General features: G+C 44.7%; 1 protein-coding gene across 1 annotated transcript in view; it reads left to right on the top strand.

The window, feature by feature from the left end:
• Positions 1 to 15978, top strand: part of LOC126480717 (uncharacterized) — a 154808-nt gene extending 138830 nt beyond the window's left edge. The window contains exon 13 of the mRNA XM_050103972.1: positions 10988 to 15978. Coding sequence (XP_049959929.1) covers positions 10988 to 11201 — 214 coding nt within the window. The 3' untranslated portion in view covers positions 11202 to 15978. The remainder of the gene's footprint in view (positions 1 to 10987) is intronic.
• The last annotated feature ends 642 nt before the right edge of the window (positions 15979 to 16620 follow it).

Below are 16620 nucleotides of genomic sequence, written 5' to 3'. Positions count from 1 at the left end.
TTGAGCCAACATGGGTCCTGTATGTTGTCAGGTGGAAGAGAGGCAGTAGGTAACGGGAAGGTGTCTGAGAGTTCATAATCAGCACTTCGTCTCCTCCCTTGGTTCTCCAAGGGTGTGGGCTACACTCTGCACCCTTCAAGGTTGCCAACAGGGTCTTCCATCCTTTGCCTTCCCCTCCCATGTGGCCTTCATACAGATCCATTTGTTCTTGCGGGACACCTTGTGACCCATTTTGCGATGGCGTCGGTGTCGACCTCCTCTCCAGATGCCTTCCCCCTCCAGAAACAGTGGACTGAAGCTTCCCACTTTCAATTTCTCTCTGTTCAGGGGAACATCTTTTGGTCGTTCCCTCCTCCCAAAATGCAGACCCCAGCGCCGATTCCACCCACAACCAATTGCTGCAAGACCTCAGTCGCCCACAACTGTATCTCCTTGCAGTGTTTGTGTTATGCTCAAAGGGGTTTTCCCCTCTTGATGGACCCCCCAGGGGGTCCACAACTTATTTGTGGATACGTGTGTGGCGAGCACGGGGCCCCGAGCCATTGCAGCCTTCTTTCTCTCCCGGGCTGCATTTCCTTTCCCTTCCCCTCCTTTCCCCTCCATGCTCCTTTCCCCTCGCCCTCTCCTCTCCCTCTATTGGTGTCCTTGCTTACGTTGGCCCCCACTATCCTCCTGGTTCTGTTGGTTTTACACTCCGGGTTTGTTGCGTAATCATCTCCTCCTTTTGGCATTCCTTGGTCCCCCTCTTTGACCTCCATTACAAAATTTCTCCCCTGTAGTGTGAGCCATTTGGGGAAGAGCACCTTACCTAGTGTCTCCGACGTGCGCCCTCCTAGTACATTCCACCTTTTCTTTCACGTCGTTGTCTGATGCTAGGGTGCATAGCCAGCACGGTAGCCAGCCTGTGTGTTGGGGTCGCTATGTACCCTTTTGGTTGAGCCCCCAGAACACACAGGGATCACACTTCTGATACCTGAGCTGTGACCTCCTCATGCGTGCCTTGGAGTGGTTGCTCGTCATCCTGGAGCATCGGAACTCCCGGCAATGGCCGCCGTGCCAGACGGCCCTTGCTGTGGCTGGGTGGCGCCCGTGAGGAAAGCCCCTGATTGGAGTGGGTGGTATCAGGGCGGACGCTATGCAGATGAAACGCATACGGGTCCAAAACTCTGGCCGTTCTTCTGCGGCCGTCTCTCTGCGTGAAACTGATTCCTCAAGTGCTGCTTCCCTTGCCCCTTCGGCCTTCCCTTCCATGGCTACCCCCTGGGAAGAGGGTCAGGCCCGTCGTCTAGGGGCAAAACCTTTCCCCCGTTATCTAGTTTGCACCAGGACTGATGGAGATACTTTCACCAATACCAAACCTCTATTCTTTGTGGAACACATTGAAGACAAGTTTGGCGAAGTGGACTCCCTGAGCAAGATGCGGTCGGGTTCATTGCTGATAAAAACTGCTTCAGCTGCCCAATCTGCGGCCCTTCGTGCCTGTACCCATCTTGGCACAATTCCTGTGTCCATTACCCCTCGCCAGTCTCTAAATATGGTACAAGGTGTGATTTTTCACAGGGACCTCATCCTTCAAACTGATGAGGAACTTCGGGACAATCTCGGACGACGGGGTGTTCACTTTGTTCGGCGTGTTCAGAAGGGTCCTAAAGATAATCGTATTGATACTGGTGCCTATATCCTGGCTTTTGAAGGGGATACCCTTCCTGAGAAAGTTAAGATGATGGTCTATCGCTGTGATGTGAAGCCGTACATCCCACCTCCTATGAGGTGTTTTAAGTGCTTGCGTTTTGGCCACATGTCTTCTCACTGTCCCAGGCCCCTCTCTGTGGTGACTGTGGACGTCCACTCCATGAGGGGAGTCCCTGTGTTCCCCCTCCTGTATGTGTAAATTGTCATGGTAGTCATTCTTCACGTTCACCAGATTGCCCAGTATATAAGAAAGAAAAAAAAAGGTACAGGAGTATAAGTCCCTCAATCGTTTAACCTACACAGAGGCCCGTAAGAAATATGCACGACTGCACCCTGTGTCCATGACATCTAGTTACGCCTTGGTTACATCTACACCCCTTCCTCCCCCTTCCTTACCCCCATCCCAGACCCCTCTCCTCCCCCCCTCCCCTGCGGCTCCCACACCTTCTCCTATGGGCGCTGCTCCCCCTCCCCAGCCGGAGAAGTGTCCCACTCCTTCAGTGTCTGCCGGTCAAGGGTGCCTCTCCCGGGATGCCCCTTCCCGGCACCTTCCAGGTCAAAGGTCTGCTGCCGCACGGCGACCGCGAGAGCCGGGGTCTGTCGGCCCCCAGGTCGCCCGGTCTCTTTCTGTTCCTGATCTTGCTGCACCTGGCTCCTTTATGCCACACAGCCCTCCTCGATCTCAGCCTGAAAAGAAAAAGAAACATAAGTCCCAGGACAAAGAGCCTCTGGTGTCACCGGAGGTCCCTTCCCCGACTTCACAACCGGATTCTGACCTGTCGTTCATGGATGTCGCCCCCTCCTTGTCGGTGACGGGTGGGGACCCGGCGGTATGACTGGATTTAGCGTGTTCAGCCCTCATTTAAACCATCGTTCTGTGGTTCTCCAATGGAATTGTAATGGGTACTATCGTCACCTTCCGGAATTGAAATTCTTTCTTTCGTCCTACTCTGCAGCTTGTGTGGTTCTCCAGGAATCTCATTTTACTGATGCTCACTCACCGACCCTCCGTGGGTTCCATGTTTTCTGTCGAAATCGGGTCGGACCCTTGCGGGCTTCTGGTGGCGTTTGTACGTTGGTCCGTACAGACATTGCTAGCACGTGGATTCCTCTCCAAACTACATTGGAAGTGGTTGCTGTTAGGGTCAACTTAGACTCTGCAGTCACAGTTTCCAATCCTTATCTCCCACCTGACAGGACTCTTACACCTGCTGCCTTAACCGCCCTTCTTCAGCTACTTCCTCCTCCATGGGGATTTTAATGCTCATCATCCTTTGTGGGGCAGTGCCTTTCCATCTAGACGAGGTCTTCTTATAGACCAATTTATTGCAGACCACGACCTGTGCCTTCTTAATGATGGCTCCCCTACTCATTTCAGTGCCGGTCATGGTACCTTTTCTGCCATTGAGCTTTCTCTTTCTTCTCCCTCTCTTCTCCCTTCATTACACTGGTCGCCACACGACGACCTTTGTGATAGTGACCATTTCCCGTTGATTATCACGCTCCCTTCCCGCTCCCCGATGGACAGGTTACCTCATTGGTCTTTCCAACGCACCGATTGGCCTCTATACACTGCACAGGTCGTGTTTTCTCACTCTTTGTCGGGTTGTTTTGATGACGTCCTACGTGACGTGTCTGACGCAATTGTTCGCGCTGCTAGCCTTGCTGTCCCGCACTCATCTGGACCATTTCGTCGCCGGCATGTCCCGTGGTGGAGTACGGCCATTGCCATTGCCATCCGTGATCGCCATCGAGCTTTGCAACACTTCAAGAGGCACCCATCCGTAGCCAGCCTTACTACCTTTAAACGCCTTCGCGCTAAAGCCCATTATTTAATCAAACAGAGTAAGCGGATATGTTAGGAACGATTCGTTTCTTCCCTTGGTTCTACTGTCCCTCTGTCACGGGCATGGGCTACACTTCGCTCTCTCCAAGGTTGCCATCGGCAGTCTACTCTCCCAGGCCTTCACCTCCCAGATGGCATTTGTACGGACCCATTAGTTCTTGCAGAACATCTGGCGACCCATTTTGCAGTGGCATCAGTGTCAGCCTCCTATCCAGCTGCTTTCCTTCACCGAAAACAGCGGGCTGAAGCTTCCACCTTATGTTTCACCCCCTGTGAGTCAGAATCTTACAACGAACCTTTTACTGAATGGGAATTTCTTTCTGCTCTATCTTCTTCTCATTCATAACCAACTGCTTCAACATCTCAGTGCTCCACAACGGCATCATCTTCTCTGGGTGTTTAACCGTATCTGGCTCCAGGGTGACTTCCCTTCTCAGTGGAGGGATAGCATTGTGGTTCCTGTCCTTAAGCCTGGTAAGAACCCCCTATCTGTTGACAGCTATCGGCCAATTAGTTTGACCAATGTTGTTTGTAAGTTACTTGAACGGATGGTAGCCCGTCGGCTCAATTGGGTCCTCGAATCTCGGGATCTATTGTCGCCTTACCAGTGTGGCTTTCGAGAGGGACGGTCTTCAGTCGATCATTTACTTCGCTTGGAGTCCGCAGTTCGGCAGGCTTTTTCCCAGCGCCGCCATTTGGTTACAGTGTTTTTTGACCTTCGCAAGGCCTATGACACGGCCTGGCGCCATCACATCTTACTTACCCTTCATCAGTGGGGTCTTCGGGGCCCACTCCAGATTTTTATCTGCCGGTTCCTGATCCATCGGTCATTCGAGTTGGTACTGCATTTAGTTCTCCACGGACCCATGAGACGGGCATCCCACAGGGTTCTGTCTTGAGTGCCCTTCTTTTCCTCATTGCTATCAATGGATTTGTGGCCTCTGTCGGTCCCTTGGTTGCCCCTGCCCTGTATGTGGATGATTTCTGCATTTGGGTTAGTTCCTCCTCGATGGCATCCGCAGAGCGGCAGCTCCAGGTAGCTATACGGCATGCCTCTGCATGGACCCTCTCACACGGGTTTCAATTCTCTCCTTTAAAATCGCGAGTGGTCCACTTCTGTCGCCGTACTACGATCCACCCTGGTCCAGAGCTCTATCTCGCTGCACAACAATTGCCTGTGGTCCCACAGTTTTGTTTTCTGGGTCTTCTTTTCGACAACACGCTCACTTGGCTGCCCCATATCAGACTCCTGAAGGTAGGATGTTTCCGTAAACTCAATGTCCTTCGCTTCCTTGCCCACTCCTCTTGGGGTGCGGACCGTTCCCTCCTCCTCCGTCTTTATCGTGCTCTAGTTCTGTCTCGCTTGGACTATGGTTGTCAAGTTTATGGTTCAGCTGCTCCTTCCACACTGCACGTGCTGGATCCAGTCCACCATCGTGGTATCCGTTTGGCCACCGGTGCCTTCCCTACTAGCCCTGTTGATAGTCTCCTGGTTGAAGCTGGGACCCCCCCCCCCCCCTCCCCCGCTTTCTGTTCGGCGGTCCCAGCTTCTGGTGTCTTATGCGCTCACTGGTGTCTTATGCACTCACTATCCGTTCCTCTCCCACTCATCCTTCCTATTCTATTCTGTTCCCAGACCATGGACGTCGCCCACCCAACTCCCGTCCTCGGGCGGGTTTATCGGTTGGGCTGCGCCTTGCGTCTCTTTGCCGTGATTTTCAGCTTCCTTCTTTGTCCTGTCTTCCTCGCTCCCTCCCCTCCACCCCTCCTTGGTTAGTTCCTTGGCCTCGACTTCGGATGGATCTCCGCCGCGGTCCGAAAGATTCCATCCCCCCGGTGGTGTTCTGTTCCTTTTTCTGCCAAATTTTGTGGGAGTTTCGGGATGCTGTTGTTTTTTACACTGATGGCTCTAAATCTGCTGATCGTGTTGGGTATGCCTTCACGTCCTCTGTTGGAACGGAAAGTCATCTGCTGCCACCTACATGTGGGGTGTTTACTGCAGAATTGATGGCAATTTCCCAGGCCCTTACCTTTATTAAACAGTCCCAACACAACCGCGTTTTGTTATGCACAGACTCGATGAGTGGCCTTCTTGCTGTTGACCGGTGTTTTTCGCGCCATCCCTTGGTCTCTGCCATCCATGACCATCTCGCTGATATTCACCGTGCTGCTGGTTCTATTGACTTCCTTTGGGTCCCTGGCCATGTGGGTATCCCGGGTAATGAGCTCGCTGATCGTTTGGCTGGGGGAGCAGTTACTTACCCCCCCGTTTTCTGTAGCCCCTCCTGCAGCGGATTTACGGCTTCACATCAAATCCCACTTCGCACAGTCATGGGCCAATTCTTGGGAGGCTACTCCCCTGTCTAATAAACTTCGTGCAATTAATGTGACACCAGGCCCGTGGCGTTCTTCCTTTCGCATCTCTCGAAAGGACTCGACCACACTGTGTCGTCTCCGCATTGGCCATACTCAGTTGACCCATGGTTTTCTTTTGCGTGATGAGCCACCCCCACTATGTGGTTGTGGAGCCTTCCAGTCAGTAGCCCACATTTTGGTTGAATCTGCCTTCTTTTGGCTCTGCATGCTAAGTACAGGCCCCCCCACACTTTACCTTTGATGTTGGCTGACGATTTCCGGATGGTCTCTCTGGTTCTCGGTTTCCTCCGGGAAAGTGGTTTTTATTCTCAGTTTTAAGGTTTTTAATCTCTCTCTGGTTTTGGGGCGGGGCGGTGTGTGTTTGGGTGTCTCCCACTGTAAGCAGTGTTAGGAGATTCCTGATTCACCTCCCTGACCGAATTCCTCTTTTCTTCCCCTTTTACTCTGTTTTTACCCCCCTTCCCATACGTACTTTCTACATTATAGCAGTTGTACCTTTTAAGTCACAGGTGGTCTTGCCTATGCTGCTTCAGCATAGTGTTGGGTTCGTTCTCTTGCCGACTTCTCTCATTTTGTTTTTTACCAATGACAACATGACTGCCTTTTTACGTTTTTTCCCTTTTTACGTTTTATTGTTCTGGCTTTATTGAGTTGTCCCATTAGCGGAATGGCGCATATTTGAAACAAGGGACTGATGACCTTGCTGTTTGGTCCCTTCAACCTCAACCAACCCTCTTGATGGAGGACAGTGTTGTGATTCCTGTCCATAAGCCCGATAAGGATCCGTTGTCCCTCTATAGTTACAGGCTGGTCAGTCTGATCAACATCCACTGCAGGTTATCTGAACAGGTGGTGGCTCTGTGGGATCTTAGAATCTCGGAACTCTTTGTCTCCTTACCAGTGTGGCTTTCAGGAAGGAAGGTCTCCAATCGATCATGTGGTTCAGCTGGAAATCGCAGTTCATCAGACATTTTCTTAGCTCTGCATCTTGTCGCAGTTTTCTTCGATCTTTGTAAGGCCTACGACATGGTTTTGTACCATCACATCTTATTTACACTTCTTGATTGGGGTCTTCGAGGTCCCTTCCTCATTTTTATTTACCAGTTCCTGTCCCACTGGTTGTTCAGAGTTAAGCTTGTCATCATTCTGAGCCTTGCACAGACCCAGGAGAATGGCATTCCACAGGATTCTGTATTAAGTGTCCTTCTTTTCCTTATTGTTGTCAATGGACTCGTGGCATCAGTCGGACTGTTGGTCTCCCCTGTGCTGTAAGTGAAAGATTTCTGTACCTGGGCTAGTTTTCACTCAGTGACCTCTGTGGAGCGGAAGCTCCCGGTTGTCATCCAGTGCACTTCTGCGTGGACACACTCACACGACTTGCAATTCTCCCACGCTTGTATATTGCAGGTGGTCCATTTCTGTTGCGGTACTATGATCAATCCCAGTTCCGAGCTCTACGTCAACGCCCAACATCTGACTGTGGTTTTGTTTCTTTGATCTTCTTTGTTGGCAACAGGCTTACTTGGTTGCCCTATATCAGCCTTCTGAAGATTGGCTGTTTCTGTAAACTTAGTCCTGTGGATATTATTCAGGTTGACACTGGGATCCCCCCACTCCCCAGCTCTTGGTCTCCTATGCCATTGCTATCCGCTCTTTCCCTGTTCACCCCTCCTATTCTATTCTTTTCATCACTTCAGGATATCACCAGCCTTCGAGTGGGTTTACCAGTTGGTCTCTGTCTCACTTCTCTCTTCTGCAATTTCCATCTTCCCTCTGTGTCCTCTTCTCCACATTATTTTCTGGAGATCCCAGGTTCAGATAGATCTTTTCCCAGGGTCTGAAAGGCTCCATCACTCCAATGGTGTTCCATTTTTTGTTCGACCCACTCTTAGGAGAGTTTTGGGATGCTATTGTTTTTTACAGCGATGGCTCGAATTCCAATGATTACATGGTATACACCTTTATTTCTGCTGTTGGCATATAACACTATCTCTCGCCTGCCCCCCCCCCCCCCCCCCCAACGCCTCCTCCCCTCCTTTACCCTTCCTGCCACCCTGATGGTTGGCATTGTCACCCCAATACTGGTCTCACCGTATTTCATTATTTCATTTCATGATTACATCTCAGTGGCAGTATTTGGTGACAGCTCACTTACTCAGTTGTTTTAGTTGGGTATTTCACTGATGTTTTCGCATCTCTCCTCAGCTGTTCTGACAGTCTGTCCCACATAAGTCATACAATAATAGCATGGAATGCAATATCCACCTGTCTTTTAGAGACCTAGATCATCTCTAATTTTATGAAGAAAACGCTTTATCGTAATTGAAATGAGTGATTACCTTTATTCCATAGAACTAGACAAGACTGATCTTTCTGGACATTGAAACAGTGTAAAGTAGTCACGTGCTTTTTGGCTTCGCCTCCTCAGTCTGCCTCACTCTCTTTCTCAGGTGTTGTTGGTTTTGAATGCATTGCCTGTTCAATTTGATGCTATGATTAACCATTCTTTCAGAACACGATTCGCAGGTGTTGTAAAGGCTTTCCTTTCCTGAAAGTGTTAGATATCCTGGACCAGAGTCTTCATCACTGAATTTCTTCGCCCCCTACAGGGCTTGCTGCTCTTTTGTGGATTCGAGCTTGGCTACCACAGGTCCCCAGTCTCTGCAATGTCATTTCCCTTGCACACTGCATGTCTGTCTTCTTGCTATTCCTTTCCCCCTCCCTTGGGGGAACATGTCTGGGATGTTTTTGTGACTGTGTTCCACATTTTCACCAGCTGACATAAGAACAGTCTCACCACTGTTTTTTTTTTGTTCCTTTCTTTGTTTACCATGTCCTATATCCTTCCTCCACTTCGGCATTTGAGGCCGCTCTTTTCTTCTGCCTCTATGTGCGCTCCTGAAGGCTGGCCCATGCGTATGTTGCGTAACAGGTGACTGGGTAATGTGTAATTCCCAGCCCCGGGCTGACAGGTAGGGTTTGCACATACCCCTGGTATATGCTGGGTCCAGGGAGGGGTGATTGCCTGAGCTGCTGCCTTCCGAAATTTCCAATTGGTCCCTCTGTCAGGTGTTTGTAAGATGCGACCTGAGTTGCGAACAATCACCTAAGGCACGGGAGTCCCCTTCTGAGGGAGGTGAGACCAGTTGGAGGGAGTGCACCATCGAAGATGCTGCAATCATGGGGGATTTTCTCACAATGAGCCAATCATATTCTTCACAGTCCATGTAAATGGAAGGAAGCTCCCAGTTCAAAGGCCCTTCCAGCTTCGCCGTGATTCCTTGTGGTTTCAAGTACTGAAGACGATCAGTCCTTTGCAACGGTAAATCTGCTTCGTATTCAGAAAGGTGTTAGTGCAACTTCACAGAGCCAGCAATTGCATCCTTGTTTGCACATTGGCACTTCGCTTTTGGAGACTACTTCAGATTCTCAAGTACAACTACTGCTTGCCGCCTTGCTTCTCCACAGCTATCCTGTTCGTGTAGAGCAACGGAATAACGGTGGTCCGTAGGTTGCTGAGAACATCTCATCTACACTGAACATAGAATTTTTTAGGATACCACTCATGAAGAGAAGGCCCATCAACCCTTTTTATTTCGTCGCTTTCTGTTGGTGAATGAAACCACTGGACAGTATTGTACTTTTGCCTAGATTTCTTGATTTAAAGATTTGTGTACAAAACAATTTTTTCTATAAATTTCGAATCTATGAATAATGAAAATATTTCCAGTTCACTAGTGACCCCCCTTGCTTCCCCACGTGGACCAGGGAGATGAGTAATAATATTTGGCACTGGTGTCCTAGAAAATTTTGAATGCATGGGTTTGTTGGTCCACATTTTCTCCAAGTCTTTACCTAGCTCAAAATTTCTATCATCATCTACATCTGACTGAGAATTATCAAACTCGACTGCTCCTGCCGCACAATGAACTACATCATCCTCGTCATCAGTATTAGATAATACATCATCCTCAGTTTCTGAACAGTTTTCTGCATCAGTATTGTCGCCATCCTCTGACTCAGCCTCCTGTCGGAGAAACTTGTTGTATATCTCCTCAGGAGTTCTAAGGAGTTGATGCGCCACTTTAATAAGATACTAGAAGAGAAAACAAGACTTAGATGTAATATAAACATCAATATGGAGTTGAATCCTCCCCACAAAAACTAATTGTGACGTAAACAGTAATGTGGGGTCGGATCCAAACAGAGTGCGGGTAATGTAGGTTTCGGATAGAGAGGGTAGCTGGAGGTCACTCACCAGACTGACATGGCCTCCTCGGCGTTCTCGGGACGACTGGCTGGTAGGGTAGCTGGAACCACAGCGCTCTCACAAAAGGGAATGGGGAGTTATAAACAAAACAGACCCGCTGGGGTCGGATCCAACCCCAACCTTATTGTTAGAGGGTTAATAGAATGCAGGAGACATCTAATTTCTTATTGAAATGACAAAACTTGTGTGGGGACAAAAATATTGATGAAATGCCCTTGATGTAGTCCTTACCCAAGAGTTTAAAAATCAGGCAACAGAAAGTTCATTGAAACCATTATCCAGAACGGCAGAAGCAGTAGAACTGAAGTAAACAGGGAAGAACATAATGATACAAGTACCTTTTATGGAAGCTACAGTAGGCACGAATTCCAGTGGGTCAGTCATGTAATGAGATTAAGACAGGATGGAGAAACCCTAATTTGATATAACATTTAGAAAATGTTTGCTTTTCACGATATTACGAAGTTATTTTCATATTCTTTGTAATTTCATACTTAAACGTCACACACACATTCTGAGAAGTTAAAAGATAACACTGTAAAAGTCAACCAGTGGTACAGTTAACAGCTAGAACTTGTCTAATAAGTATGAAAAATAAAGTGTAAAGAACAGTAATTGGTTCACTAAAGTATGGTTGTGTTAAGAAATGTGTGGATTTTTTATTTAGAGGTATGCTCCCACTGTGTATTTTCTCAAGTTGTTCTCAAATGTGACTCATCTAATTGTTAGCCAGTCACCTTTTTATGTGCTTATAATTGTTCTATTGTTTAACTGACATGTCATTTCTTGTGTGTGTGTTTCAGAAATGAATGGAGAAATTTCAGGCCCTACACAAATATTCTTTGGTTGCACTACACCTTGGCCAAAATGTTGCAAGGTGTCAATTACAAAAACATCTCCACGAAGATTCACAAGAAATTTAGAACAAAGCTAGCAAACTGTTATAATGATGTACTGAAGTATAATAGTGCTCATGATTTAGTGACTAGTGGGAATTTACTGGAAATGATTAAATAGTATCTTCCAGAGATGAATATTTCTGTTGAAGTGGTCGTACACAGCTGAAGTTTCTTTGTACAGAATGTATAATAGTGTTAGGGTCTGATTCTCTATTGTTACAAAGCGCGGGGGGGGGGGGGAATACTAACAGATATTGACATTGCCTTCTGAGGCACAGTGAATAAACCAGCTATTCTTTAGAAATTGGCACCAAAATCAATTGCATATGACCAGCATTGTATGCTCACAATTGTATGTTTTTTGTCACATCCTGTAAGTTTTTCACCTGGTATTCTGCTTTTGAGGAAAGAATCTTCCGAACATGAGTCAAATAACGTTCCACTAAACATGGCAGTAATTAACTTCTGATTGCTTCATTTTTATTTATAATTGATGTTTTATGTGAGGTGATCAGCATTATCACTAGTAAAAGGTGGACAACTACATTCATAGGCAACATATCGCATAGTTCTCAAGTGGTGGTCATAATTTCCTAAAGGCCAGGGGGATTCACATTTTACACAATCCGTCGTCAATTGACTGGTATTAACACACCGCTTTTGTTGCATTTTTATGTTTGACCACAGACTTTCTCAAAGTAAAAGTACACTTGCTTGCACAGTGAAAGCTAATCTGTGATTGGTTGGTAACAACACAGATATTGGCAGTTGATTCACTTATAATGAGGTGTTAATGTTCTGGTAGCTAAAAGGAACTCACTACATGCTGCATGCCACACACCTATTTATAGAAGAACCTAATATGAAAAATCATAAAATGTTGAGTTAGAGATACTGTATTTTTAATGTTAATATAAAAGATTGCAAAACAAGCAATTTCATTTAACCAAGAGCTGTATAAATGGAAAATATGGGAATGCCCACATGCTGCCAAGGCTTGTTTGATTAAGCTGCAGAAGTTTCGCAGTAAGCCATTACACAGCCTCCATATAGTCGGGATCTCTCTGCGAGCAATTTCCATGTTTTCGGACCCCCTGAAAGAAAGACGTTCATGGCCATTGATTTGCATCGACTGAAAAGGTGCATGCTGCATGCCTGGGTATGATCATGATTCCATAGGCATCCAGACATTTTTTGCATAAAGGCATAGACAGTCTTGTCTAAGTGGGATAATTGTATTAACAATTGTGGCTATTAGTATTTAAATAATAAACAGTTTCGCCGAACTTCCTTTCTATCTCTCTCGTTTCCATTTGACTACCCTCTACAATAGCTGATTCTTTATCAAGAATGCCTGTGGGAAGGACAGGAGGAGATCGTCGTTAAATTAAGTTTTGAATTTAGATTACTGATATCCCTTTTAATGTCAGTTTTTTAATTCATTTCAGTACTAAGTTTGGCCTGTTGTCACCAGCCTCAAAAGTAACTTAATGTTACCAGTAAGGATCTTTGCCAGTACAAGATGGGACTTCCAATATTTCTGTTATGTGCACGTAGTGAAGAGGACACTTTCCACTCAATAATGGAAAACACTATTTTTCCCTGATAATATTAGTAGTTATTTCCCCAAACATTAATTTACAAGGAGTAAAACCAGTCAATTAATTCCATAAATTGGTTATTGTGTTTTCAAAATTCTGTTTGTGATTTGCTTGTTACATATGTAGGGTGTAATTAGTTAATTTTCTTCATTTTTCCTCTCACCAATATTTCCCTCTGAAAAATAGGTTGAAATCTTCATATGTTTGGGTTTATACATTCCCAAACATTGCATAAACATTTGAAATGAACTGTAGCCCCTTGCCTGATGATGATGATGATGATGATGATGATGAATAAGGAACTGTCACCTTACAAATGTAGTCCTTTTCTAATTTGCTATTATTGTTATAGTCCTGTAATGACCATAACTTTCATGTAAATAACCCGTAAGTTTGTCAAAATGCTGTTCAAGGAAACACAACTCCCATTCCCGATGAAAGATTTTGTTCTGAATAATATAAACTGCAAACCATGGAAACTCCAGGTAGGAATATCAACACTGTAGAGAAAGGTAAGATTGCTACTTACTGTAAAGAAGACACATTAAACAACAAACAAGCTGTCTGCAGCTTAACATGTGTTCTCTGTGGTAAATAGCAGCATATCTTTTCCTCCATTGTTATATAATACTGCTTTAGTTTTGGAAGATAGGAGTAGTTAATAATAAACGTGAATTGTATCAAATAGTAAAGAGGTACAGGAAGAGTATTATGCTGTTTCTATTTTTTACCACAGTTGTTTTTGTGTTGATTATAATTTTAATGTGATCAGATAAGGTGTGTTTGGGCCCTCTGAAACCTATCACACCCTTGTCCATAAATTGTTAAATATCACTGTTTCTTGTAATTTTTCCATTACTTCTGAATTACCTTCTTCACTGTTAATATCAAAGTATTATGTAGGTGATGCCCTTGACATTTCTTCACTTACCTGGTAGGGATTTATTTCAATACCTAACGCTATGTCCAATGTTATGTCACTGTCACTTTCCTTATCAACCACTTGTTTTGTCAATAGTTATGACACAATCAAATTTAAACAGGAAAGGAGAATAGGGGGAAAAGGCTAGTGGCTCCGTTGGTGGGATAGAAGGTTATGTAATGCAGGAGCTAGAGCGGTAGCTGCAAGAACCTTTAAAACACTGTACGTACATAGTTCACTCCCTCGTCATTGACCTCAAAATTTGCGCTAATTCTTTTCATGATGCCACTTTTTTGACAGCTACTCCTGGTTTGCTACTTAAAAAGGTGAAGGGACTGATGACCTTGCAGTTTAGTCCCTTTCACTGCAAACCAACCAACCTAAACTAAACCTGGGGCACCACCTGTAAGTTGGCTTGCCAGGTACTCTTGCTTATGGCAGCTTCACTGTTACTCAATGAAGAAGATACACCTGTTGTGAAAGTATCTTATGAACATATGTAAAATAATGTACACCACACTGACTATAAATAAAAATGGAGTGATTAAAGTTAATTACTGCAGTGTTCCTTGTCTGATGACCAGCTTTGTCACAAGTAACAGGATAAACACTTGTACCAGGTAGGCAAACTACATTCACAGGCAAAGTTATCAAATTGCACATGAGCACAGTAATGTTTGCAATTTCTTGTAGGCTGAGTGGCTCTACATTTTACGCAATCTGTCACTGCCTTACTAGTACAGGATGTATACACTCTGGAAAATCCAGGAAAAACCTGGGAATTTTTTCATTTGGGAGAAAACCCATTAATTATTCGGAATCCGGGAATTTTTCAGGTTTTTAATTTTCAATTAAATATTTGTAATTTTGGCTGGCAAGAACTGATACTCTAACAAAGAATATTACTATATCCCGCTACTGCAGAAAAATACTGCAGCAATAAAACAAACGAGAGAAAACTATCAAAATAAAACTTAAGTTGCATAGGAAATGCACCATTTACAACAACAAAACACCATGCACACACTCAAGTCTGTCAACTGCAAAAGGTGTTGAAGGCCTTACAATGAAGACTGCGCAGTACTTCGTAACGGCAAGCTGCTTCCTATGAGCATGACATCACAACTGTTTACATTACGTTCATTTGAGCAGTTGCCATTGGGCTCATGCGCATGCGCAGTTCAGTCACATGGTAGCAGTACCTTCTCCCGCTTCTGTGGCTACTTGAAGCCAGTAACTGAAAAAAATTTTCTCGGACGCCCAAGCTGCCAGATTCGTCAATGTGCAGAGCAGTCAGAGTTGTACTGGGGACGCGGGTAGTCTCCACGTGACCCTTGTTTGCATTTACTGATTTTGCTGTTTCCTCATCGTGTACAGCTCCCATGTCAAATGAAAACAGTACGGATTCTGTGGCTGGGAATTATCAACTGAATTAAAGTATATTTACATAATTACAGAAGGCTGAAATATATTATTAGTTTCAGTTTTCTGATTTTATTTCATTTCTACATTTTTGGCAGTCATGCAATAATCACCTTACAGAAAGATGAAGTTATTTTGTCGGTTTGCTAGAGGAATTTGACTTTTATTAATATTTTTCCACTGAGGCGGTCAATTTATTTGAAACAAAGCATTTCATTACACAGTTCCAATTGTTCGCTGAATTTTAAGTACACGTTTTCATTTTCTGGTACATATGGCATTTTGCCATAATAAAAAACCAAACACGAGATAGTACAGTACTGGTACTCTAAGAAAATTTGCATCCCGAAAAGCACACTGGAAAGCTTAATATCAGGTTGGGGCCCACTGTATTGCGAAATGAATGTGCACTTCAAGTGGAACTATACATTTTAGTATGGTTTACGAACTTCGGATACTCTTGCAGTATCCCCTGATGTCCTGTTTCTTTTATGACGTAAGTTATCTTAATGCAAAATGTACGAACATATGGGCTTCCTAAGCTATCGTAGCAGTGCAATCACAGTAATGCCTGTTTTCTGGCAAACACTGGCAACTGTTGAAATGAATCTATTTCTAACAGGTATCAGGAAAATATTGTGAATGGTGTTTTGAAATGTGTTACTTTCAAAGATGAATTATGTTACGTGTGAGAATGTGTGATGAATTTCATAACTCGCATAACGTTTGACTCTCGTTTACGACTTAACAATTTGAAGACCAGTCGCTTAGAAGAATTTCAAGACCAGATATTTATGTCATAATTTTAAATTTTCCGGGTATATTTGTGTGATGTATCTTATTGTAACTCAAACAAACAAAAACAATATTACGTGTGAAAGCTTAGATTCTCTTGCAGCTTATTAATCTTAGACGTCAATATAATAAGTAAAAGCTTAGCTTTTCTTGTAGCTACACTGTTTATATTCATTTAAACCATTAACTTTTCCCATTTGTGTGTTCGCACTACTCAACAGTGATGTTGCTATTGGCTGACTATATCATGTGTCCTATGCTCTGAATATATGCTGTCATCGGTTGGCGAGATCATGTTACTCGAGCTATGATCGGCTTACAAAAGGGCTTTGCAATCTTGATCTCAATGCTTTGGAAACTAACGTGCTGTGTGTGTGGTGGAATTCGTATTTACACTTTCATAATTACGAAAACATGCAGAATATCATAGTATGAAAATATGCTGCTTACATGTAGCTGCACATCATCAAAGATATTTCCAAGACTTTTCTTCTTTCTTTCTTCCCTTCTTCATCCTCTTCTTCTGGATTTCGTTTTCTAAAGTGGTGGCGGGAAGTTCTACGCCGATGATGTGTAAAATGTTAACCACTCAAAGGATTGATAAGTTTTACAGTTCCATGGGAAAGTATACTGACACTTAACACGGAAAAAATGTATTTTCACCCAGGGAAAAGTGTATTTTTAACCGGGAAATCCGGGATTTTTTTTCCTTGTCCCTGTATACACCCTGTAACAATAACATGACTTTTACATTTTGGTGTTCGAACACAGTCTACCTCAAAGTAAAAATACACATT

Source organism: Schistocerca serialis, chromosome 5 (genome assembly GCF_023864345.2).
Source record: "Schistocerca serialis cubense isolate TAMUIC-IGC-003099 chromosome 5, iqSchSeri2.2, whole genome shotgun sequence".
NCBI lineage: Eukaryota > Metazoa > Arthropoda > Insecta > Orthoptera > Acrididae > Schistocerca > Schistocerca serialis.
Note: the sequence above shows the minus strand (reverse complement) of the source record. Positions and strands in the feature narration are given on the sequence as shown.